The sequence below is a fragment of the Carassius gibelio genome, chromosome A14 (assembly GCF_023724105.1).
Source record: "Carassius gibelio isolate Cgi1373 ecotype wild population from Czech Republic chromosome A14, carGib1.2-hapl.c, whole genome shotgun sequence".
Taxonomy (NCBI): domain Eukaryota; kingdom Metazoa; phylum Chordata; class Actinopteri; order Cypriniformes; family Cyprinidae; genus Carassius; species Carassius gibelio.
In genome coordinates this window covers 24,154,232-24,179,475 of record NC_068384.1, presented here as the reverse complement: position 1 = coordinate 24,179,475, position 25,244 = coordinate 24,154,232, and the positions used below count along the sequence as shown (strand labels likewise).

The 25,244-nt window shown below is 40.4% G+C and overlaps 1 protein-coding gene across 4 annotated transcripts in view; it reads left to right on the top strand.

The window, feature by feature from the left end:
- Window positions 1-25,244, top strand: part of LOC128026919 (vascular endothelial growth factor receptor 3) — a 77,056-nt gene that overhangs the window by 30,790 nt on the left and 21,022 nt on the right. For all 4 annotated transcript variants that reach the window (XM_052614191.1, XM_052614189.1, XM_052614192.1 and 1 more), the window contains exons 2-4: window positions 18,601-18,697; window positions 19,779-20,053; window positions 24,872-25,003. In XM_052614191.1, coding sequence (XP_052470151.1) covers window positions 18,601-18,697; window positions 19,779-20,053; window positions 24,872-25,003 — 504 coding nt within the window. The remainder of the gene's footprint in view (window positions 1-18,600; window positions 18,698-19,778; window positions 20,054-24,871; window positions 25,004-25,244) is intronic.

The following is a 25,244-nucleotide window of genomic DNA, read 5'->3' as shown; positions in this document are numbered from 1 at the left end:
TACATCGAATGATTCGTGTGCGAACCGGATATGACAAACTGCTTTGTTTTGAACTGTCTCACAACAGACACGGAAGAGAAGACAATATTGAATAAAGTCGTAGCTTTTGCTATTTTTGGACCAAAATGTATTTTCAATGCTTCAAAAAATTCTAACTGACCCTCTGTCACATGAACTACTTTGAGGATGTTTTTATTACCTTTCTGGACATGGACAGTATACCGTACACACTGACTCGACTCTGGGGGGGGTCAACATGAACCTGACTCGACTCTGGAGAGTCCACTGGAACCTGACTCGACTCTGGAGAGTTCACTGGAACCTGACTCGACTCTGGAGAGTCCACTGGAACCTGACTTGACTCTGGGGGGTCAACAGGAACCTGACTAGACTCTGGAGGGTTCACTGGAACCTGACTCAACTCTGGAGACAGTCAGCTGTGACTGTCATCCTGTGCAGCGGCGTTGGGCAAGCAGCCATCTCTCTGGACAGGCGGCCATCTTGTGCTGTGGTGCTAGGCTGGCGACCATCTTGTGCTGTGGCACTGGACCGGTGGCCAATTTTGGCATTGGCGCTGGGTTAGCGGCCATCTTGTGCTGTGGCGCTGGACTGACGGCCATTGTGGGCCATGACTATGGACGGGCGGCCATCTTGGACCGTGGCTCTGGACCAGTGGCCATCTTGGGCATTGGCGCTGGGTTAGCGGCCATCTTGGGTTGTGGCACTGGATCGGTGGCCATTCCACCAGAAGAGACAGGAGTGGCTGGGGCCTCCCACGGAAGCCTATGCTGCACATAAAATACAAACTCCCAGAATTCCAGTTTCTCTAAATGTGCCATCTCCTCCTGAGACACTGGATCATCCAGCCCGCCATTGAAATAGTCCTTTAGGGCCGCATCGTTGTATCCCATGCCCTCGGCCAGGGACCAGAACACCTGTGCCAGGGCACCCACTTCATTGCCCTCTTGGCGGAGGGTGGTCAACAGAAGATACTTGGTTCTCCACTCCGCCATCTTGGCTGGGCAACGGAAAAACGACATACCGCTGGTTCCTACTGTGACGGAGTCCTTCTGTCACGATCGGTGATACAGAAATACACAGAGAGATTCAAGTGCGGGTATGACATTTATTGAGGGGTAATCCAAAAGAGTAAACAGTCCAGGCAGGGTCAAAACCAGAGTATCCAATAACAAGAACAGACAAAATACAAGGCAGGATCAAGACTACGGATAACATAAGACAAGGACTCTGTGACACATACTCAGACAGACTGGGTATAAATACACAGAAGGTAACGAGGGAACTGGAGACAGGTGGGGAATAATCAATTAACCCAAACAAGGAGGAAGGTGACCAAATAAGGGAACAGACAGTTAATAAAGTGACAGACACCGTGGGAAAGGAGGACATCTATTGGGAACACAGGGAACACAACCCAGACACTGTGACAGAGAGCTCTCGGACTAAATCAAAAATATCTTTAACTGTGTTCCGAAGATAAATGGAGGTCTCACTGGTTTGGAACAACATGAGGGTGAGTTATTAATGACATAATTTAGACTTTTGGGTGAACTATCCATTTAAGGAACTTGGCAATCATTTCCCCTCAGTTTCTTATCAGGTCAGGAACCCAGGTGTCATCTTAGACTCTGAATTATGCTTTACCAAGCAAATAAATTTGGTTGTTAAAAATAGTTTTTATCAACTACAGTTTATTTCTAAACTTAAATCATTGTTGTCGTTTCAAGATTTGGAGAAGGTAATTCATGTTTTTATCACATCACATTCAGATTATTGCAACTCGCCTCCAGATGGTTCAAAATGCAGCTGCAAGGATGTTTACCAGAGCAAAGAAATTTGACTATGTCACCACAGTCTTAACATCGCTCCATTGACTCCCAGTCCATTTCAGAATTCAGTTGAAAATTATTTTGTTTGTTTTTAAAGCTCTTAATGATCAAGCCCCCTCTTATTTAAAAGATCTTATTATCCACATTCATCTAGTAGATCCTTAAAGTCTGCTGATTAGGGGTGTCACGATTTCGATTTTAAATCGAAATCGATCGAAATTAAGTCACAGTCTCAAACTTCGAATAAAAAAATGGAATCGTCGATGCTGCCACGCCCCCATGTTGCATCTGGTTACTTGCCAAGCGGAAAAAAACACGTGTTGAAGTGCTGCGAGTCAACCTCCTCTAACAACAGCCATTCAAAAGATAGCATGGCAACTGCAGATGCAGGATACCCATCGACAGAACTCGAATCCCCTCCTCTTCAACTGAAGTCGCTGGTGTGGAAGTATTTTGGATTTCCAGAGTTATGTTGACAACGTTCGCGTTGTCGACAAAAAAACAACAGTTTGCAAGCTGTGCTATGTGCGTGTACCATATTCTCTCACTGGCAGCACGACTAACATTGCAGGGCATCTCCGCAGGCACCACAAAAACATAGATTTATTTGTTAAACCAACAACTACACAAACTACTCTTCCGTCTTCATTTGGAATTAAACTTCCAAGCAACTCAACTCGTGCAAATGCAATTACACGTGCGGTAGGAGTATTCATAGCCGCGGACATGCGACCTTATTCGGTGGTGGAAAACTCTGGTTTTAGGCATTTAATTAGCATGCTAGAGCCACGCTACGAAATCCCAACTAGAACGCATCTCACAGCTACGGTGATTCCCTCCATGTACAATAATGTAAAAGAGAAAGTTATTGAAGGTCTGAGCAGCGCACATTTAGTTGCCTTGACTACAGATTGCTGGACATCCAGAGCAACACAGAGCTTCATGACAGTGAAAGTGAAAGTGAAGTGACATTCAGCCAAGTATGGTGACCCATACTCAGAATTTGTGCTCTGCATTTAACCCATCCGAAATGAACACACACACACACACACACACACTGTGAACACACACCCGGAGCAGTGGGCAGCCATTTATGCTGCGGCGCCCGGGGAACAGTTGGGGGTTCGATGCCTTGCTCAAGGGTTAGGTTGCTCACCTAAGTCATGGTATTGAAGGTGGAGAGAGAGCTGATCATGCACTACCCCCACCCACAATTCCTGCCGGCCCGAGACTAGAACTCACAATCCTTCGATTGGGAATCCAACCCTCTAACCATTAGGCCACGAGTGACTGTCTCAATGTAAAAATCGAGAATCGAATTGAACCGTGACCTTAGAATCTAAAATGCAATCGAATCGAGGATTTGGAGAATCGTGACACCCCTACTGCTGATCAGTATCTTATATCACATTTAAAAACCAAGGGCGACAAATCTTTTTCAGTTGTTGCCCCTCACTTATGGAATCAGCTGCCACTGGATATTCGCCTTGCACCTTCTGTTATAATTTTTAAAAAGAGGCTGAAAACATATATTTTTTCCCAGGTGTTTTAATCTAATCTTTGTACTGTGTTTTTAGTATATTGTCTTCCATTATTCAGTTTTATTTTTATTTATTATTATTGTTTTATTAATACTCTGTTCAGCACTTTGGTCAGCTACACTGTGTTTAAATGTGCTTTATAAATAAAATGTACTTACTTACTTTACCTGTTGATTAATGCATTCTGGAGACGCAAACCATTTCAAACAATTCAGTTCATTTTGGTAAACTGGTAAGACCAGTTCACTAAGAAGATCCGTTTAAATAAAATGCTTTGTTGCATACAAAGCATTTGTTGCATACAGGGGGGACATAATTGTAATTACTCATACTGTCTTTTTTTGCATTGTTGCGAATCGCACTCCATAAACATAAACCCATGTCTGCATTTGTGAACGGAGAAACAACAAACCTACTCTATACTGCTCAAAACTCGCATTTGAATCTATTTTAGCAAATTATTTAAATAAAAAAAAAAAACTTACTCCATGAGTCAGAAGCACCAGACTGTCCTTGCAAATTTGAAACTGCTTTGCTACTTTATAGAAACAGCTTTTGTGCCACAGACGCATTGTAGGCTACTGGTTCAGGAAACAGTCCTCATCCTCCATAAAATACGCAGCACACATCCGAATACTTGGGTTGAACTGTTTTGGAACAGTGTTGTAAATGTATCTTAACCACTGATTTCTAGCTGTCTTTTTTTTTTTTGAAGTCCAAACAAAGTATTTTCACTTACACAATGAAACACACAGCGACTCCACAACATAGCGGCAGCGGCAATAGCGAGAATCAAAGCAAAAAATAAACACAGGGAAACAATCAAATATTCTTTTAAAATGAAAATTCTTAGGAATAGAGCAGACTTATAGCAGCAACTGGCTTAGGAAAAACAAAAAACAAGCAAAGATACAAAAGAACTGATGAGCTTAAATACACAGCACAGAATGAGACACGTGTGAAAACAATAGCACTGAATACAAGAGGCACAAGTTTGACATGAGAGTGCTATAGGGACTCTCCATACCAGATGGCGGCGCGTCCACATGCAGCGGCTTCTCTCTGTCCAGACAGAACGGTGTTTTCATGTTTTTTTGTCTTGTAAGTTGCAGTGTTTTTGTATGTCGTCATCGCGTCTACCTGTCTGTAAGCACGCATACAGTCGCAAGTTTCCGCTGGATGTCGGCAGAACCACATTTTTACAGTTAAACTCTGCACTGCGGAACAGTTGCGGGATCTCGGTCTGCTACGGCGGCCTATTCCATCACCGACCCCCATTACTGCAACTCGCCCACAAGCGGTGTGAAAGGAAATAGAAGAGGGATTAGCGCGGAGGTATACGGGCTAGGCTAACGGCTAACCCACATAAGCCATCTATCCCCACCATCGTACTGGCTATTAATGCCCGTTGGACAATAAACTGGACTACATTAGACTACTACGTTCAACTCAGAGGACTGTAAGAGACTGTTGTGTTTTTGTGTTCACGGAAACATGGCTCAGCAACAACGTTCCAGACGGCGCTATTCTGCTCGGCGGGGTTTGTGTTTACATCAATGACGCGTGGTGCCGAGATACTGTTGTGATCTGCAAACACTGCTCACCCCTGGTGGAATTTATGATTATTAAGTGGCGGCCGTTCTATCTGCTGAGGGAATTTACTTCTCATTTTGGTTTACATTCCCCCGATCAACATCATCAGCAACAGGAATGACGCACTTAATGAACTGTACCAGCACATCAGTGAGTATCAGACAGCACACCCCGATGCTTTTCCCATCATAGCTGGGGATTTCAACCATGCTGACTTAAAGAGTTTGTTTCCAAAAATAAACCAACACATTAACTTTCCAACACGAGGTAATAACATTTTGGACTTTTTTTTTTTTTTTGTGATCAACATTTTTATTGCTTTCCAAAGGAGAGGGGGGGGGGGTGTTACAGACATATCCAAAATCATATGCAACTATATGAAAAAAAAACAAACAAAAAAGAAAAACATCACAATGGTAAAACAGTGCATAAAATCACAGAAACATGTTCGGTAGGTGTATCACAACTATGATTGCCTAGCTGTTGATTCTGGTCCAAGAGATTATCTTAGATGAAAAGGAGTTCCAAGCTTGTACAGTTACTGGTCGCGCCTTATTAAGTCGTGCAGTTGTATGTTCAAGATTGACAATGTTGACAAGACTATGGATCCAGAACGATTTCATACACATATCCGGAAAGAACCAGTTTTTCAAAATTGTTTTCTTTGCAGAGGTAAACCCGGCATATACCATTTTGAGCTGAATTTGCTTTAGATTTATATCTGAATTATCATTAAGGAGACAGAATCCAGGATTGGGAACATAAAAAATGTCAAGTATATCTGCCAAAACTGAATTAACATGCAACCAGAACTTGGAGATAACTGGACACTCCCAAAACATGTGCAAAAATGTTCCAGGTGAAGCAGTGTTACATATATGACAGTTGTGAGTAGATTGTAATTTCATCTGGAATCTCTTATAAGGTGTAATGTAGGCTCTATGTATGATTTTAAAGTGGATCAGCTGGTGAACTAGGTTTTTTGAAGTCATGCTTAGATTACACCATATTCTCTCCCAATCTAGGTTTATATTTAAACTCTCCAATTCCCTGTTCCATATTGATTCAATTGGTAAAACCTTAGCACTATGCTGAATCAACATACTATATATTAGAGAGACAGAAGGTCTACCCAGTAATGGTGCAATCCATTGTAACATGGCATGTGCGGGGAGAGGAGAATCCCATGGAACTCCATACGTTTTTAAGGCTGATCTTAGTTGAAAATAAACAAAAAAAAAAAGACACAGGAAGGGAAAAGCGTGTTCTTAAATCTTGAATGGAGCAAAGACCTTGAGTATCATATATATCACCTAATGTATTCACCCCAAGCGATGACCAAGATGTTTGGTTAAATGGTTTGTTGCCACATAATAAATTCCAATTGTGCCATAGTGACGTGTTCTGTCAGACTTTAGGTGGACCGCCCATCCACCGTTCTGCTTTCTTCCACAATTGAATAGAGTTAGCAATGATGGGCCCAAATTTGTTTTTTATTGTTTTGTTTGCTACACTGGAGAATAGTATTTCAGGAAGCTGCAGGAAGCTGAACTCCCTCCCGGATTTGCCTCCCTTCCCCTCTTCTGCCCCAGACTCCATTGAACTATGAATACCCTCCCCAGATCCCACATCCCCAGGTCCTTCCACCCACCACCTCTAATATACGATGACATGCACCAGTCACTTTGTGCAGCATTGGTCTGCTCACTACCTCATTCAGCATGGAAGTGACGTCATTCCACTACCTCATCAGTCAGTTAAATAAAATAACTGCTCTTGAAGACCTTTGTCACTTTAATCAGACTAAATAAGTTTTTTTTTTGCACTAAAATTTTTTTATCTGCACTGTTGTTCACTTCACTTCATTGATCTGCACTCTATCTGTCATGCGCCTTGCGCTGCTTTATTTAACTTTATTTTTATCATATGTCTTTTTTTACATGCCCTTGTTGTATAGTTGTATCTTATATTTTATATTTGATCTAGATTTTTAGGTTCTACTGTTAGTGTTATCTGTATGCACCGGGGGTCTGAGAGTAACACAATTTAGATTCTCTGTATGTATGTACAGTACATGTGGTAGAATTGACAATAAAGCAGACTTGACTTGACTTGAAATCAGTAAAAGTAAATTAAAAAAGAAATGCATCTATTCTGATCGTGAAAAAAGATCACAGAACAACAGATTAATTAATCTGGCCAACTGAGTTTTCAGTACAGAGCTTGCTTTTTCGGGGATTCTACAGCAAACTGTGAGTGTATATTAGCACCATCTGTTGTTTGCTTCTGGAATCTGAGGGAGTGTTTGGACCACTGATCTATAATATAGAACTGGATTGCTCATAACGTCATGAAAGTGGCGCCGCTGCGCCGCCATATTAGTAATCCCTAGTGTGCGTAAAACGTTCTATTGAATTAATAGGAAATTGATTTTAACGAGAAAACATCACCTAACAATACAGCGTTTATAAATCTGAAGTATCTTTGTACTTTATTACAATGCAAACACCCTAGCCATGTAAACGTTTTTTTTTTCATGTCAGTAATTTCCCCTACTACAGTAGTGAACATCATGAACATGATAAACATCAGACGGACACCACCTCAACATATATAACAATCGACAAAGTGCTCAATGTGAAATCAGAATTTATTCAGAGAAATAACTGACTGTATACAGTATGGATTTAAAGACATAAAGATTTATTTCCAAGATAGTAAGTTAAGCTTTTCATTTCGTTATAGAGCAATATTAACAACATAATTGTATTATTCATTGTAATATATTCAAATCCTTTTCTGATACTAATACGTTCATGTTTAATAATTCCTGAATAATTATATGAATATAGAAATAAGCTGTATTTTGTGTTGGATCAGTTACCTGTGTTGTCAGTGCGCAGACACACCCATCTAAATGATTTAAACATATCGCTTATCCCGCCCCAAACGACTGTAAACACTGCAGATAGCATCTGAAGTAAACATTAATTTACATATGCATAATATAACACCTAGTCCCATTTGACTGATTTGCTTCAAATCGGGTGATTTTAGGTCAGTGTTTTAGCTGTGACTCAATGGTGCTCTCTGCAGTAGGGATTAGTAAGATGGCAGATCGAACACTTCCTGTGGCTTCACTGACTGTTGGCAGTTTAGAACGCGATGAGCGATCCAGTCATATATAGATCACAGTGGTTTGGAACCAGAAATGGTGTGACATCAGACTTAACCAAATTAAAGTCAAAGTCAAAGTCACCTTTATTTATATAGCGCTTTAAACAAAATACATTGCGTCAAAGCAACTTTCATTAGGAAAACAGTGTGTCAACAATGCAAAATGATAGTTAAAGGCAGTTCATCATTGAATTCAGTAATGTCATCTCTGTTCAGTTAAATAGTGTATGTGCATTTATTTGCAATCAAGTCAACAATATCACTGTAGATGAAATGACCCCAACAAAGCAAGCCAGAGGCGACAGCGGCAAGGAACCGAAACTCCATCAGTGACAGATGACAAAAAACCTTGGGAGAAACCTGGCTCAGTTGGGGGGCCAGTTCTCCTCTGACCAGACGAAACCAGTAGTTCAATTCCAGGTTCCTGGGTGACTGCAGTGACCCTCTGATCTGGAAACAGACTGGATCTTGTGGCCACGGTGACCTCAGAACAAGAGAGAAACAGACAAATATTAGCGTAGATGCCATTCTTCTAATGATGTAGCAAGTACATTGGGTGTTATGGGAAGTGTTTCTGGTTCTGGTTTACCTAATTAATGCAGCCAAAAAATCCTTTAAATGATTTGGATATTAAAAGCATATTAGTATGTTATGTGTAAACCAGGTTAAAGAGATGGGTCTTTAAAGCTCCAATATGGAGGAATTTTGTAATAAAATTTCCGAAAATAACTTGCACAGTGTGATATATTTCCTCCAGTTGTGTACTTACAATATCTCTGTCACACACCTGGACTCATTTAGTGTTTTTGCCCCAGTGACCCAGTTTCTGTCTTCCGTGATTAGTTCCCAGGTGTGTCAATTCTATTCCTCATGTGTTCCATGTCCCTGTTAATTTAGTTATTCCATCCACCTGTGTTTCCCCATTATCCTTTGTACTTAAGCCTTGTCCTTTCAGTTCTGTTTTGTCGGGTCTTCTCACTTGCATTCATCACTTGCTACTTACGTGTGTCTACCTCTGTGCTCCATGTTGGATATCCCCTGTGTTGGATATATTAAAAGCCTTATTCTGTTTATCCTCGACTCCGTATTCCTTCAGGCAGCGTAAAACCGTGACAGAAGACCCGACCGCATAAGAGAAAATAGAAAACTGCGTGTTCTTCCCTCCGTTTTGTTTTTGTGTTTTCAAAGTCTTTTCTTTTCTTAGTGTTTCTATGGATCCCCTCTATCGTCCCGAATTCCTCATCCTTCTGCTGAAGCAGGAAGAACGCTCTCTCGAGGACCACACCAGATGGTTTCTCCTATTAGCAAATGCCACCAGCTACCCGGACGGCGCGCTCTGCACCTTCTACAACACCAGCCTGAACTCCAAATGCAGAGCGTTGTCGTCCGAAGATGGTCCTCGAGAGAATTTCGCCGCATACGTGGAGTGGACTCTGGCGAGAAATGGCTCATCTCTCACCGTCTGCCCCATAGAGGACCTCGCCAGCCCCACTCCCGACCCAGAGACCAGCCAGCCACCAACTCGCTACACGGAGCCAGAGCCCACCGCAGCCGCAGAGCCCGAGCCATCCACTGACAGGGAGCCGGATCTCGAGAGCGCGACTGACCAGGTGTGTGAGCCGGCAACACCGTGCATCGTGGGAGTCCTCGTGGAGATCGAGGGCGTGGAGGAAAGCCCTGCCCACACTCCTGCGACTGAGGGTGAGCTGTATACAGTCTCTGAAGGTCATATGGAGCAAGCTCTGGATCTTATGGACTGGTCTATGGAGGTAATCCCTAATTTTCCTGTTTCCCCGCTGGTTCCGTCCAGCCCTGATTCCCCTGTATACCCTCTCAGTCTCCCACTCCTACCTCCTCCAGTCATTTCCTCTGCTCCATTTCTGCTGGTTCCGCCCAGCCCTGAGTTTTCTGTTTCTCCGCTGGTTCCGCCCAGCCCTGAGTTTCCTGTATCTCCGCTGGCTCCGCCCAGCTCTGAATCTTCTGTTTCTCCGCTGGTTCCGCCCAGCCCTGAGTTTTCTGTTTCTCCGCTGGTTCCGCCCAGCTCTGAATCTTCTGTGTCTCCGCTGGTTCCGCCCAGCTCTGAATCTTCTGTGTCTCCGCTGGTTCCGCCCAGCTCTGAATTTTCTGTGTCTCCGCTGGTTCCGCCCAGCCATGATTTTTCTGTTTCACCACTGGTTCCGCCCAGCCCTGAATCTTCTGTGTCTCCTGTATTCCCTCCCAGCCTCCCTCTCCCGCCTCCTCCCAAACCTGCTGGTCCCTCTACTCCTCTTTCGCTGGTTCCGTCCAGTCCTGATCCTCCTGTCCTTCCTCCCATCCTTCTCCTCTCTCCTCCTCCTAGACCAGCCAGTTCCTCGTCATCCCTGCTGGTGCCAGTCAGTCCCGCAGCTCACCCTCAGTCCGCGCCATCGGGGCGCGGTGGTTCGCCGCTGGACTGCCAGTCTCCAGCTCCGCCCTGGTGTGTTAAGGCCCTGTCTCCGCCTCCAGCCTCCGAGCCCTGGACTCCTCCTCGGCCCTTCGACCCAGCGGCTCCGCCTTGGCTCTTAGCTCCCTCGTCTCCACCGTGGCCTGTCATCCCACCTGCTCCACCGGGCTCCCTCGTCCCTCCGGCTCCACCTTGGTCAGTCGTCGACCATCCGCCGCCTCGGGACTTCACTCCTCTGGTTCCACCTCGTCACTCCATCCCTCCGGCTCTGTCAGGCTCCTCCTTCCCTCCAGTTCCACCTCCATCCTCGGTCACTCCGGCTCCACAGCGGTCTGCCAGGACCCCGCCTCTGCCTTGGTCGCCTGAGCCTTCAGCTCCACCTAGGCCCTCCGGATCCTCGACGTCACCCTGGCTCTGCGGCTGTGCTGCTCCATCTTGGGCTCCTCACCCACCGGTGCAGTCTCCGCCTGTCGGCCCCCTGGTGTCGTCGACCCTTCCTTCACCATGGCTCCTCCCGCCGTCGACTCCACCTTGGATCTCCGTCCTGGCTGGTCTCTGGTGGACCATCTGGCTCCTCCTGCTCCTGTCTCCTCCCTGGCTCCTCCCTCCGTCGTCTCCTCCCTGGCTCCTCCTTCTGTGGTCCCTGTCTGCTGGCCCCCTCCTGGGAGTCCGTCCTCCACCGGAACCTCCTCCCAAGTTCCCACCCACGCCTCCCTCTGTTGTTTCTACGGTGCGAGGACGCACCTACCGGGAGGGGGGAGTACTGTCACACACCTGGACTCATTTAGTGTTTTTGCCCCAGTGACCCAGTTTCTGTCTTCCGTGATTAGTTCCCAGGTGTGTCAATTCTATTCCTCATGTGTTCCATGTCCCTGTTAATTTAGTTATTCCATCCACCTGTGTTTCCCCATTATCCTTTGTACTTAAGCCTTGTCCTTTCAGTTCTGTTTTGTCGGGTCTTCTCACTTGCATTCATCACTTGCTACTTACGTGTGTCTACCTCTGTGCTCCATGTTGGATATCCCCTGTGTTGGATATATTAAAAGCCTTATTCTGTTTATCCTCGACTCCGTATTCCTTCAGGCAGCGTAAAACCGTGACAATCTCAAAAGTCTCCAAAGATTTTTTATTTCATAGAAATTCCGATTTTAAATAATTGGCCATCCCGGAAAAGAAATGTCGCCTCTCAGTGATGCAATGTCCACTCTATACTTTGTTTCCGGTGTAGACCATGTGATGTTCCACCACACCGGAATATCACATGGTCAAATGCGGAAGTGGTGGTTATGTTATAGCCGTGCGTATGGTTTGGTTGTCGTTGTTATGGATCACGAATACTCTTTGGCGAGTATTGAAGTGCCAGTAAAACGTAAGCGTCCATATTCGGATACACGCAGACTGTGTGACAGGAGCGTCAGAGAGGGGTATTACATAAAATAATACGATCAGATATACAGGTAATACAAAAACGAATAAATTACCTCATCCGTGATCATGATTCGTTTATCCAATTTAGATACATTGCTATGGTGAAAACGCATTAAAAACGACGTCTCCCATCGTCACCTGCTTCATAGCGTCATCAAGCTTCACCTTTGTTATTGTTGGAAATGCGCCCTCTTGTGGTCAGTTACAAAGATCACATATTGCAGCTTTAATCTAAATTTAAACTGCAAGAGTGTGTCTGCCTCCCGAACAATGTTAGGTAGGTTATTCCAGAGTTTAGGCGCCAAATAGGAAAAGGATCTGCCGACCGCAGATATTCTAGGTATTATCAAATTGCCTGAGTTTTGAGAACATAGCGGATGTAGTGGATTATAATGTAACAGGAGCCCATTCAAATACTGAGGTGCTAAACCATTCAGGGCTTTATAAGTAATAAGCAATATTTTAAAATCTATACAATGTTTGATAGGGAGCCAGTGCAGCATTGACAGGACCGGACTAATATGGCCATACTTCCTGGTTCTAGTAAGAACTCTTGCTGCTGCATTTTGGACTAGCTGTAGTTTGTTTACTAAGCATGCAGAACAACCACCCAATACAGCATTACAATAATCTAACCTTAAGGTCATAAATGCACGGATTAACATTTCTGCATTTGACATTGAGAGCATATGCCGTAATTTAGATATATTTTTGAGATGGAAAAATGCAGTTTTACAACTGCTAGAAACGTGGCTTTCTAAGAAAAGACTGCGATCAAATAGCACACCTATGTTCCTAACTGATGACGAAGAATTGACAGAGCAACCATCAAGTCTTAGACAGTGTTCTAGGTTATTACAAGTGGAGTTTTTAGGTCCTATAATTAACACCTCTGTTTTTTCAGAATTTAGCAGTAAGAAATTACTCGTCATCCAGTTTTTTATATCGACTATGCATTCCATTTGTTTTTCAAATTGGTGTGTTTCACCGGGCCGCGAAGAAATATAGAGCTGAGGATCATCAACATAACAGTGAAAGCTAACACCATGTTTCCTGATGATATCTCCCAAGGGTAACATATAAAGCGTGAAGAGTAGCGGCCCTAGTACTGAGCCTTGAGGTACTCCATACTGCACTTGTGATCGATATGATACATCTTCATTCACTGCTACAAACTGATGGCGGTCATATAAGTACGATTTAAACCATGCTAATGCACTTCCACTGATGCCAACAAAGTGTTCAAGTCTATGCAAAAGAATGTTGTGGTCAATTGTGTCAAACGCAGCACTAAAATCCAATAAAACTAATAGAGAGATACACCCACGATCAGACGATAAGAGAAGCTCATTTGTAACTCTAAAGAGAGCAGTCTCAGTACTATGATACGGTCTAAATCCTGACTTGAAATCCTCACATAAACCATTTTTCTCTAAGAAGGAATATAATTGTGAGGATACCACCTTTTCCAGTATCTTGGACAGAAAAGGGAGATTCGAGATTGGTCTATAATTAACTAGTTCTTTGGGGTCAAGTTGTTTTTTGATGAGAGGCTTAATAACAGCCAGTTTGAAGGTTTTGGGGACATATCCTAATGACAATGAGGAATTAATAATAGTCAGAAGAGGATCTATGACTTCTGGAAGCACCTCTTTTAGGAGCTTAGATGGTATAGGGTCTAACATACATGTTGTTGGTTTAGATGATTTAACAAGTTTATACAATTCTTCCTCTCCTATAGTAGAGAATGAGTGGAATTGTTCCTCAGGGGGTCTATAGTGCACTGTCTGATGTGATACTGTAGCTGACGGCTGAATGGTTGCAATTTTATCTCTAATAGTATCGATTTTTGAAGTAAAGTACTTCATAAAGTCATTACTGCTGTGGTGTTGGGAAATGTCAACACTTGTTGAGGCTTTATTTTTCGTTAATTTAGCCACTGTATTGAATAAATACCTGGGGTTATGTTTGTTTTCTTCTAAAAGAGAAGAAACATAATCGGATCTAGCAGTTTTTAATGCTTTTCTGTAGGATATGTTACTTTCCCGACAAGCAATACGAAATACCTCTAGTTTTGTTTTCCTCCAGCTGCGCTCCATTTTTCGGGCTGCTCTCTTTAGGGTGCGAGTATGCTCACTATACCATGGTGTCAAACATGGTCGTAGGTTTGGTCTCAGCTTTGGTGGGGATTCTAAGTTAAGGTACAGGCTAATTGACATTCAGTTACTTGCTAACGTAGCATTCTATCATCCTGGGTAACACATACTATCAACAGTTAATACTATTTTCCACGGTAGAATCTGCATTTGAAAGCCTGGTCAGTCACTACTGCTAGTTTATTTGTGTGGCTAGCTAGGTAATTTGCTTACTTACACTCTGACTCTGCTTTATGAAAAAGCTTATTATGTCCCCTTTCTTCTTCTTGGGTGGCATCTACAGTACAAAGTACAATAAGGGGCAAAAAACAGAATATTAAAATGTTTTTACCCTGGCCTTTGTATGTGGCAGAGAGACAGCCCTGGTAACTTACCGTCGGCGTCATCAACATGCGCGCACATGCACACACACACACACACACCACCCGTTCGCTGCTAGTGCAAGCACAAAAGTAGTCCTGGCCCGCGCGTGTAGCCTGTCAGATACCCCGCCGCCAATCAAATTACAGCGTTTCTTATACTATTGTCGTCCTGGCCGTTAGAATCGATCCAAATAGCAGTGCAAAGATCCAAATAGCAGTTCAAATGAGCTTGCTAAATATTGGTGGGGACAAATTAGTCATCTCAAAATATTGATAGGGACTAGTAGAGATAGCGTCCCCCCCTAAACCTACACCCATGGTGTCAAAATGTTTTCCTTAACCTTCCTTAAGCGTAAAGGAGCAACTTTATTTAAACTTTATTTTAAAGAGTCCATAGTTTCTGTTACATCATCAAGTTGTTCTGAGGTTTTGGATATGCTAAGGAATTTGGATACATCAGGAAGATAACTTAAAAAAGCACTCTTTTGTGGTAGAAGTGATGGTTCTTCTATACTTGTAACAAGAAGTAGAATTTACAATTTTGGCTATATGAAGTTTGCACCGAACTACTGTAAATAATGATCTGAGATATCATAATTAGGATGAATAATTTAAACTCTATCAACATCAATTCCATGTGACAGTATTAAATCTAGAGTATGATTTTGCCAATGAGTAGGTCCTGAAACGTGTTGTCTAACACCAATAGTTCAGAATGTCTATAAATGCTGATCCCAATGCATCTTTCTCATTATCAACATGGATATTAATATTTAACATTAACATTTGTTTCTCTGGATAATGTTATATGAAGCGCCATTACTTCAAACGAGTTATACTTGAAGCTTGCCCTCTGAGAAATCCTGAAAACGTTGTTATAAATTGAAGCAACACCTCCACCTTTGCCTTTTAGACGAGGCTCATGTTTATTAAATTACAGCTTCTAAACTTCTTAGAATAGATTTATACAAATTTTAAATAGCATTCTGTGGAATGTCGTCTATCAGAACATCTGCTACTTCAGAGATGCTGAAGAAGAGAACTGACTTCTCATTTTTCTTTCCAAAACTATCCACAGTGGTTTGATTATATTCAAGTGATTGAGCTGCCAGGGCAGATGTTTAAGTTCATCTTGGTGACCCAGCTGTCCAGGTTTTATAATCATGATTTCATTTTCATTTAAGCACTGGTGTCTGTGACTAAAGTTTTAGCATTTACAGCTCTTTCATGGATGTTGGATTTGTGAATTTCTCTGTGGGCGGTTTTTAAGAGAACAAGGTGAATATTGAAGTTCGCTGTCACATTTGCCTTTTTTGCCCACCAAATTTATTTGCAGATAAAGTCTTGTCATGCCTTGTCTGAACAGTCATAGTTGTAAAAGCTGTTTTTCTTAAAACACCAAACAATTGGGCTGTTAAGGTAACAGATGCTTCTGCTAAACAGGGTCCCATGATTTGTGCTTTTTGCATGAAAATTCTGCAAATGTTATAAGAGTGTTGGCTCCGAAATGTACTAATTACTATTACTAAATTACTATTATGCCTGGGCAGGGCATAATGCAGATTTTCTGTTTTCAAATAGTTCTCTCTACATCAATATTAGAAAATCCCATTAATCATGTAGTTAGAAGCCTCTAATTAATGCTTGCCAAATAGCCAATGTTTGTTTTTCTCCCTTTGCATTTAACCCATCCAGAGTGCACACTCACAGCAGTAAACACACACACACACACACACACACCGTGAACACACACCTGGAGCAGTGGGCAGCCATTTATGCTGTGGCTCCCGGGGAGCAGTTGGGGGTTCGGTGCCTTGCTCAAGGAAACATCAGTCGTGGTAATGATGGTGGAGAGAGCACTGTACATGCACTCTCCCCACCTACAATTCCTGCCGGCCCGAAACTCAAACTCACAACCTTTGGATTACGAGTCCAGTTCTCTAACCATTCCCTAACAATAACAAAACGAAAAAACTAATAAATGTGAGCCCTCATATTTCACATTTATCCACAGAAAACCCACCAGGATGTTCATGTTCAACTGTAAACAGGTCATTGACTCGCCATCAGATATTTACAAAATTCTATTGTGGGCTTTTGAAGCCGGATGTGTCTGAAAAAGTTGGATTGTGCACATGAAATGCACTGCTCCAGAAATATTCCTGTTGTGATTGAAATGTGTTCTTATTGACAGGTATGAAAAGCATTTTGCTCTGCTAGTCTGAAGAGAGAGAGGAGATGCCGCTTATATATATATATATATATATAAAATGTATAGAAGTAAAATGGATACAATTTTAAAATGTATTTATATATATCAAAGAAAATTGTCATAGGCAACGTTCTCTGAATTCCTCAGAGGTTTGGCTGTAGATAAGGAGATTATGATTAATAAAGCTTCTCGTGGGATGCTTTAGCTTATTTTTATTATTATTTTCAGACCAACAGAAAAGTTGTTGGGTAAAAAGTGTTTGATTCATTTGGTTTATTTAACTAAGTAATTGCCCCATTTGTTATATGGACAACATTAAAGAAGCAAAAACAAATAAAGAAAAGAATTCATATACAATGTCATATATCAATATATTGTTGCAGTATTGTTTTAGGGAACTGTGGTAAATTAGCCTTTCTAAAATCTTGTCAGCAATTACAAAATATCCTGCTTACTCGGAATGATATCACACAAAGGGAAATAAATTAGAAGCACAAAGTTTGACTCTATATTCAGTTGCATAAATGGTTTTATTTTTCTCTGACAGGATATTGTGTACTCATTTCCACTGTATTTTCCTTCTATAAAGTTGTTGTAGAAAGTAACACTTGTTGATGTGATCTGGAGTCACTTGGTGTTAATTAGATCCAGGTGCATCTCATAACTCCTCTTGGCATATTCATTCTTCTGAGAGCAAAAGCAGACATTTATACCATCAGTACTCATAGACCAATTAACATGTGCACAGTGACCTTTTGACCTTTCTGTCCCACTGTCAGCGAAACACAAACCAGGTTAAGGGCCTTTTAATGTGCTCAAGGAATGTGTTAAGTCCTTTAATAAATGAGGAAGCACATCTGCTGATGGTTGTCTGGGATATCCATTGAAACACCTAATGATGTGAAAGTCAGTCCCAGGTAATCAATCATACAAGCAGACATAGGTGAATTTTGGACAGGGAAGCAAGGGAGGCAATGCCTCCTCAAAAACATTCAGATGAGAAAAAAGGTGACAGTACAAAACAAAGAAAAAATATTTGTTAATGTAAAATTAAAATTTAAGTAATACTGCCTAAATACTGCCTCATATTTACTGCTTGTTCAGTGATGTTACATGGGTGAAACCCAGCCATTTCTAAAGGAATCCACATGATCAGGAATTCTTTGTGAAGGTGAAAGATTTCTCCACACAGACTTTGGACCAGGTTGGTCATGCGAATTCATCACACTGAAAGCTGCTTGTTTTGAAAGAGATTTCTGTGTGAGCTGTGTTTTTCGCTCCTGACAATGGACCCCCTTTCCCACAATTTATTTTGTTAATGTTTGCCTTGAGTTCTCCCTGTGCTAATGAAATGTGATATGAATTCCACATGCCTTTAAAAGGAGTAGTTCACTTTCAAATGAAAATTTCCTGATAATTTACTCCTGATAATTTACTCACAAAATTTACTCAGATGATTTTGTCTATCTTTCTTCAGTCTAAAAGAAATTAAGGTTTTTGACAAAAAACATCCAAGGATTTTTGCCAGTGTAGTGGACTTCAAAAGTTAACAAACAGTTTAAGGTCCAAATCACAGTTTTAGTGAGTTTCAAAGGGCTTGAAAGTGAACATCTCCTTAAATAGGAAAATTGTGTAAACTTTAAATGGGACCGCAATGTAAATTATATTGGACTAAAACCCCAAAGAACAGACTTGACCTTACTTCCTCCACATGGTGAAATGACATCCAAGGATCTGTCTGGAGTGGTTATAAGTTTCTGGAAGATGAAGGGACTTTGATTGTTTCTTTTGAACTTACTCATGGTAAATGATATTGTGATGATGATGATGATGACGATGATGCTTTTCTCTTACTGTAGGTCTGGTGACTGGGTTTTCTATGAGTCCACCCACCCTTGTCAACACTAAAGACCAGCTTGTGATTAACGCTAACGACACATTGACCATTACATGCAGGTACTATATAATGATCTAACAATGGGTACTTTAAATACTAAACGTTTTCTGTCTTAAGCTACTTGAAACAGCATTTTTGTAATTATTATGCTTGCAGCTTATATTAAATATGTTGATAAAGATGTTTATTTTTTTATCCAGAGACACATTAAACATTGACTACCCTAATGCATCTAATACAGACAAGTTTAATTATTTGTTGGTGCCAAATGGAATAAAATGTCTAGTTAAATAAACAATCAAGACACAGATTTGCCCATTATTTGCTCACATTGATTGAATAATTGGATAAGCCTGTCAGCTATTACAAAAAAAAGTAAAATATGGAAGGAAAATGTGGAAGTGATTGGATGGTTAAGTCAAAAAATACGTGCGTTATGAACATGCAGGGAGGTGATCCAACATATCTAGCTCTAATACCTTCAAAATTTCTTGCCAAGAATTCCCAGAATAAATGTTTTTTCATCATTTACAAACATATAGCTTTGAGAGGAAAGCATATTTTTGGGCCACCGCACAGTGTGATCGATGAACAGTATTGCGCAAACTCATGGCTGGCTTTCAGAAATCACTGTATTTCTTAATCTAATTGAGGAACACATCAGTTTAAATGTCATTGCCTTTTCCTTTGCCTCAAACCTCAATCACAGGGTTCAAGATATGCATAACTGTATAATGTTTTTCAAGTGAAAACAAACTTTTTTGCAAACGATTAAAGCGAACATTACTATAATTTTTTTCTCAAACCCTAGAATTAAGGAATTAAACAACCACCCTCCTCTAAGTATTACATTATGGCATGCTGTTCTTTTTCTAAAATATTCAGACTTATGAAAAATCTAGATTTACACTGAAGGAGGGGCCGGGAAGAGGTGACTTAAACTTTATATAATCAGCGATAGTCAGTCTTGTCTATAAGGGGAATTGTTGTGGTATAAACCACTTTTTGAACTCAGAATTAACACCCTCAAACTGGTTGTGTATTATGCGTATTATGTGGTTGTGTACCATGGGACAATATTTTGGTGAACATTTTTGAATGACACTGACTTTAATGTGAATATCTGACCCATTTCACCAGGGGACAGCGTATTCTGGACTGGAGCTGGCCTGAAGTGTCTTTGAGTAAAGTTGAGTTTACTGATCGCCAGGATCAGGAGTCACCCGTTGACATCCCAGGACACAGAGCAGTCAGGGTGAAGGAGTGTCAAGGAGAGCCTGGGAAACCCTACTGCAAGACCTTAGTACTGACCAACACCGAGGCCAATGACTCAGGATACTACCGCTGCTTCTACCAGGACATCAAAGCCATCATCGATGGGACCACAGCAGTCAGCATGTTTGTCTTTGTGCGAGGTGAGAACTGTAAACAAACAAACTTCTTACTAGAATAAAAAATTAGCTTTATTATTAGAATCAATTCTGGTTGTATCATTCAGTTTTGGTGAGCTGTGATATATATACAGGGATGCACAGGATGCAAATGGTGCACAGGTGTGCATGTGTGACCAAAATAAGTTCAGACCGCTCATTTGCATACCAACACGGTTGAGAACTGTTAATGCAAAATCACATTTTAGATTGATTTACTGTAATACTGTGTAAGATTTCCATTTAAACTGAAAACATAAATCTAGGCCATGCGCTGCTGGTTTTAGAGCAAAATGCGAAATATTTATGATGCTTCATTCACTGATGTGAATATAAGTCACACTTTTTTCATAGTTTGGCTGGTCCTGCGACTTAAAGTCAGGTGCGACTTATTTAACAAAATAAATTTGACATGAACAAAGATAAATGAACTAAGAGAAAACATTACCATGTCCCGCAGCGAGAGGGCGCTCTATACTGCTCAGTGCTCCTGTAGTCTACACTGAACACATAGAGCCCCCTCTTGGGGCTGGAGACGGAAATGTTTTCTCTTGGTTCTTGGTTCTAAATAAATGCGACTTATAGTCCAGTGCGACTTATATATGTTTTTTTCCTCATCATGACGTATTTTTGAACTGATGCGACTTATACTCAGGTGCAACTTATAGTCCGAAAAATATGGTACCTACTTTCCAGCAACCTGACTAAATAAAATCTTGCTGATTTTAGGTTTGAAAATGTTGAAAATTCATAAATTTTTTTAAAAAAGTAAACATTTTCTTTTAAATGTAAGAACATTTTATCATTTAATTTTTAAGTACACCATAAAACCACTCACTTTTTATTTCAAATGTAATAGTATTATGACACTTTATGATACTATTATTACTATTATTAATAATTTTATTAATAGTTATATTTTATAGGTCACACTATGTGCAGTGTGAACACCAAACCAAATCTCCAGGTGCTCTCAGGAAAACCAGATTGAAGAACTTATGTGCATCCCTGTATATATAACTGTAATTAATAATATGCTTTATATCAAACTAATGGGTGACACTGTATTTTGATCGTCCACTTTAGTCATTCTACTAACTACAAATAAAGTGTTTCCTATGGATGATTCAGGGTTACATGTTATAGGGTTATAAGGCCAATGGCTAATTAATTACATCCTTAACCCTCATTTCTTCTTTGTTTTATATATATATATATATATATATATAGCTCAATCTTTAAAATAATGTAAGTTAAGTAAGTAATACCATTAGGAAGCTATGGAGACTCGAATGGTGCATAAATAGTGTTGTTTATTATGAGCCTGCAGTTAAGGTTAATGTTATTGTTAATGTTAAAGACAAATGGACTTCAGTTCCTCCCTGTTCTTTAGCTTATATGTGTAAATACATACTTGACCTCTGAATGTAGTTCAGTTTAGTTGACTTTGAGTGTCTGGTCCCTTTTGTGGCATTTTCCTGAGCCAAACCAAATCACAAATCCCATTTTTATTTGAATCCCTTCAAAGAATGCTTGGCCGGGCTATCTTTGTCTAAAGTTTCTGTTTTCTTTGGGTAACAGACAAAGACATCATAAACATCTCATTCGAAACATCAGAAGATCAGAGAAGATTATAAATGAACACGTGCAGAACATGTTTGGTTTACCCTGAGACTGCCTGGTATTAGGAAAGAGCTTTTATCTTTAAAGATAAGAATTCAATTAAGAAATTTACTCAATGCCAAATCTGCTGATATCACCACCAGAGCATGTTAGTGGAGTGGAGTGGGAGCGGAGTGATAATATTTCCTTAAGAGTGCAGAGTGCCTTTCTGAAGAATACGCTCCACTCGCTTAATATGCTCTGCACTGCTCGCTCAACCCAGTTCATAATCCAAGCGTTCTTTAAGGACATTTTATCTTGTATGTGCTTGTCACAGGCTTTATAATCCAGATGTATTTTGTAAAGATCTACACACATTTCATCTCGTACAGTATGTGTACGTTTGAGTTTTAATGAGCCTGTTTTGAATGTTCTATTGCACAACAATGGCAGCTATTCTCACGGAAATAAAAGGAATGAAAATAAAATACCCTTTTTCAGTTTTTGAATTTTAGGTATATTTGCTAAGGTTCAATTAATATATTTAATACATTTTAATTAATAAAATTAAGAAGAATGTAAGAATTTCATTTTGAAACATGATAATTGCTATTTATAAGCATACATAATTTAAGACAATTATCCAAGAATGTCGGTACAAACAGTAAACAGTTAGGCTTAATAGAGAAATTTTATGTCAGAGCAGGTACTGAGCGAGAATTGGTTTATGGTAAAAAGAAAAATTCAACCACAATGGCAGGTTATGGTGATCAATAGGACAAAAACAGGACATAAAAGTAGTCCCTACAGTTCAGTGAAGTTCACATTTATATTGTGTTCACATGCCAAAATAGTCTGCCGACGCTCCTGGAATAGCTGGAAAAGCGTGGTGATTGCTTTAGTTAGTCATCAATGCCAAAATAGCATTTGTTCTACTATAATAATCATTGAAGAACAAATTTTTCTACTGTGTTTTTGACACATAGAACATAGAACAATAACGGACAAACTGGAAACTAAACAGACAGGGTATTTAAACACAAGGAAAGTAATGAGAGAAATGGAAACAGGTGGGGAGTAATCAGTTAACTAAATTAGGAATGGAACATGACCAAATAGGGATAACACAAAGGAACAGAAGTCCATGACTGTAACAGGACCAGATTTACTAACAGCTTGTGCCAATATAAAAACCCTCTTGGGCATTAAAAACTACTGTCAGGATTTACTAAAGACATATAGTGAAAAATAAGCACTGAAAAGGCAAAAGTCATTTTCCAATATTTTCTATTTTTATTACTGTTTACTATCTCTTTTTAGAGCTGCTTCACAGCAGAATTTAATTTTGTTTGCATCGTTGATTTACAATTTTCCTGTTTAACACTGTAAAGCTGCTTTGACCTTTTTGACTGTGTTGTATAAAGTGGCATACCAATAAAGGTGACTTGACATGACATATGCATTTGTAGGAGTTTCCCTTTCAGATGTAAAATTTAAAGTATTTTAAGTATTTAAATGAATCACGCAACATTATATACTAAGGTTTCTGTCTGCTACTCATGTTACTGGTATTTGTGCCATTTTATACAGCCCACAAAAAGCAAATCTTCACTCATTTGCTCCTGTGTTGTTAGTAGATTATTTTTTTCATAGATAACCTTTTTATCATCGGCTCTGCTTGTTTGTGCTGTACTTAGTGGATTGCAATGTTTTCGTAACTAATTGGTTATCAACCAGTTGGTCAAAGAGTCAGCTGACTCACACTCATGTGAAATACTGGGTTATTTCTCCTGACAAGATGCCAAAACGGTTTACACAGATCTTACCAGGGGGTTGATCAGAGCCAGCTGAAATCGTAAAGCAGAATGGCAATTGGCTGCATATGGCTTCAGTTTAATGCTTATATTTCCCGCTGCTTCTCAGATTTATTAGTTATAGCTACATGTCATGCCCTTCAGTGCCTCCCAGTCTCTTCGAAAGCACCCTTACAAAAGCAATTCACCTCCTGAAGATGATTTATTTTGACACAGTGTAACTGTGAAGATTTGTATATTTTTCCTATTATGTCTGTGTATGCAGACCACCGCGGGGCAGAAACATAAACCTTAAGATACAAACCATTTGTTTGGACTCCGACAGCTTGGAGTGATTGCTTTAAGCCATGTGAGGAAAAATCACACTCTTTAGAATAATGGCGACTCTAGAGATGAAGGCATCTCCAGGTGATGTTCAAATAAAGGCTTAGAAACGACGCTGTGACCTCCTACTGAAGTGAAAGCTGGAGAGGTTTGTTTTAGTGTCCAACACAAATAGATGCTGACCAAGACAAAAGGCTGTTATTAAGTGGTTTAAAGAATGGTGCTGGAGACTATTGATAGAGTTTGGTCATAAAAATGTGCACTGTTAGATATTTGAGGTGGTCCATAGACTAAATCTGGCTAAAACTGTGCATATTCAGTCAAAGAACTTGAGATGGAATGTTAACCCTTGGCTTTAAAGGAGTATTATGGGTTAAATACTTAAGCTTTATCTACAACGTATGTAACATGCTGTTGATTGGCCCAGAAAATCATTAAGTGTGTACAGTCATACATGTACAGTGGAAGTCTAGGAGGCAAGTGTAAAGTGCCACAAACAAATGTTTAATACATGCACAATATTTTGACAGTATGACCATGATTTAAGATAATTTGAAGTATTACCATTTCCTTTATGTAATTGTGTGAATGCAAAAGTCTGGTGTCCACAGTTCACAAGGTGTTGTGTTGCAACCTAAATAATGTAACACATGGTTTAACGGTACACACATTTGAAGGAAATCTCTGTTGGTCCATTGAGTTATGGATGTTTATCTTGTATTTGCATGCTTGTGTGTGTAAGACATGTTAGAATGCAGACCATAACTGGCCACTGAAATTATGTTATGTGTAACATATAACCAGAGGATGATTCACCAATGTTACAGCTCAGATATAAAAAATTTAAAATGCATTTAACAAAAGATTTACATTTCTGCTTTTAAATTCTGTAGTAAATCTGTTTGAAGCGTTTTCTGTTATCTATAAGGTATTATATCATCCGAAGGGAACTATAAGCAATAAGATATAGTTCCTGTATGTTTTTTGGCTTGGTTTAAGGTAACACAGGGACAGGTTTTAATGTAGACAACTGTACTAATGTCAGTTTTCTTTGAACAAACAGACCCACAACATCCATTCATCAAGACAAATGAGAACGGCATGGAGGTAATCTTCATAACGGATTCTCAAACACACATTGAGGTGCCATGCCTGGTTTCAGATCCTGACCTGAAAGTCACTCTGTTCTTGGTAGGTCCTCCAACACTCTTCCAACAGCAGCTCACCTGATCTCTCTGTTTCTGCAAAATGGATTAGGGGGCTTATTTGTTTTCGTATTATTTTAGAGATCAAGCCCAGGATAATTAGCGGTACTGTATGTGCAGCATAAATGTAACTTTAGCCCTTAGCTGACTCAAGTGACAAAGCTTCCCAAGCTAAAGGAAATGAAAACAGTAATTTAAATAAACTTTTTTTTTTTTCTAAGAATTTTAGCA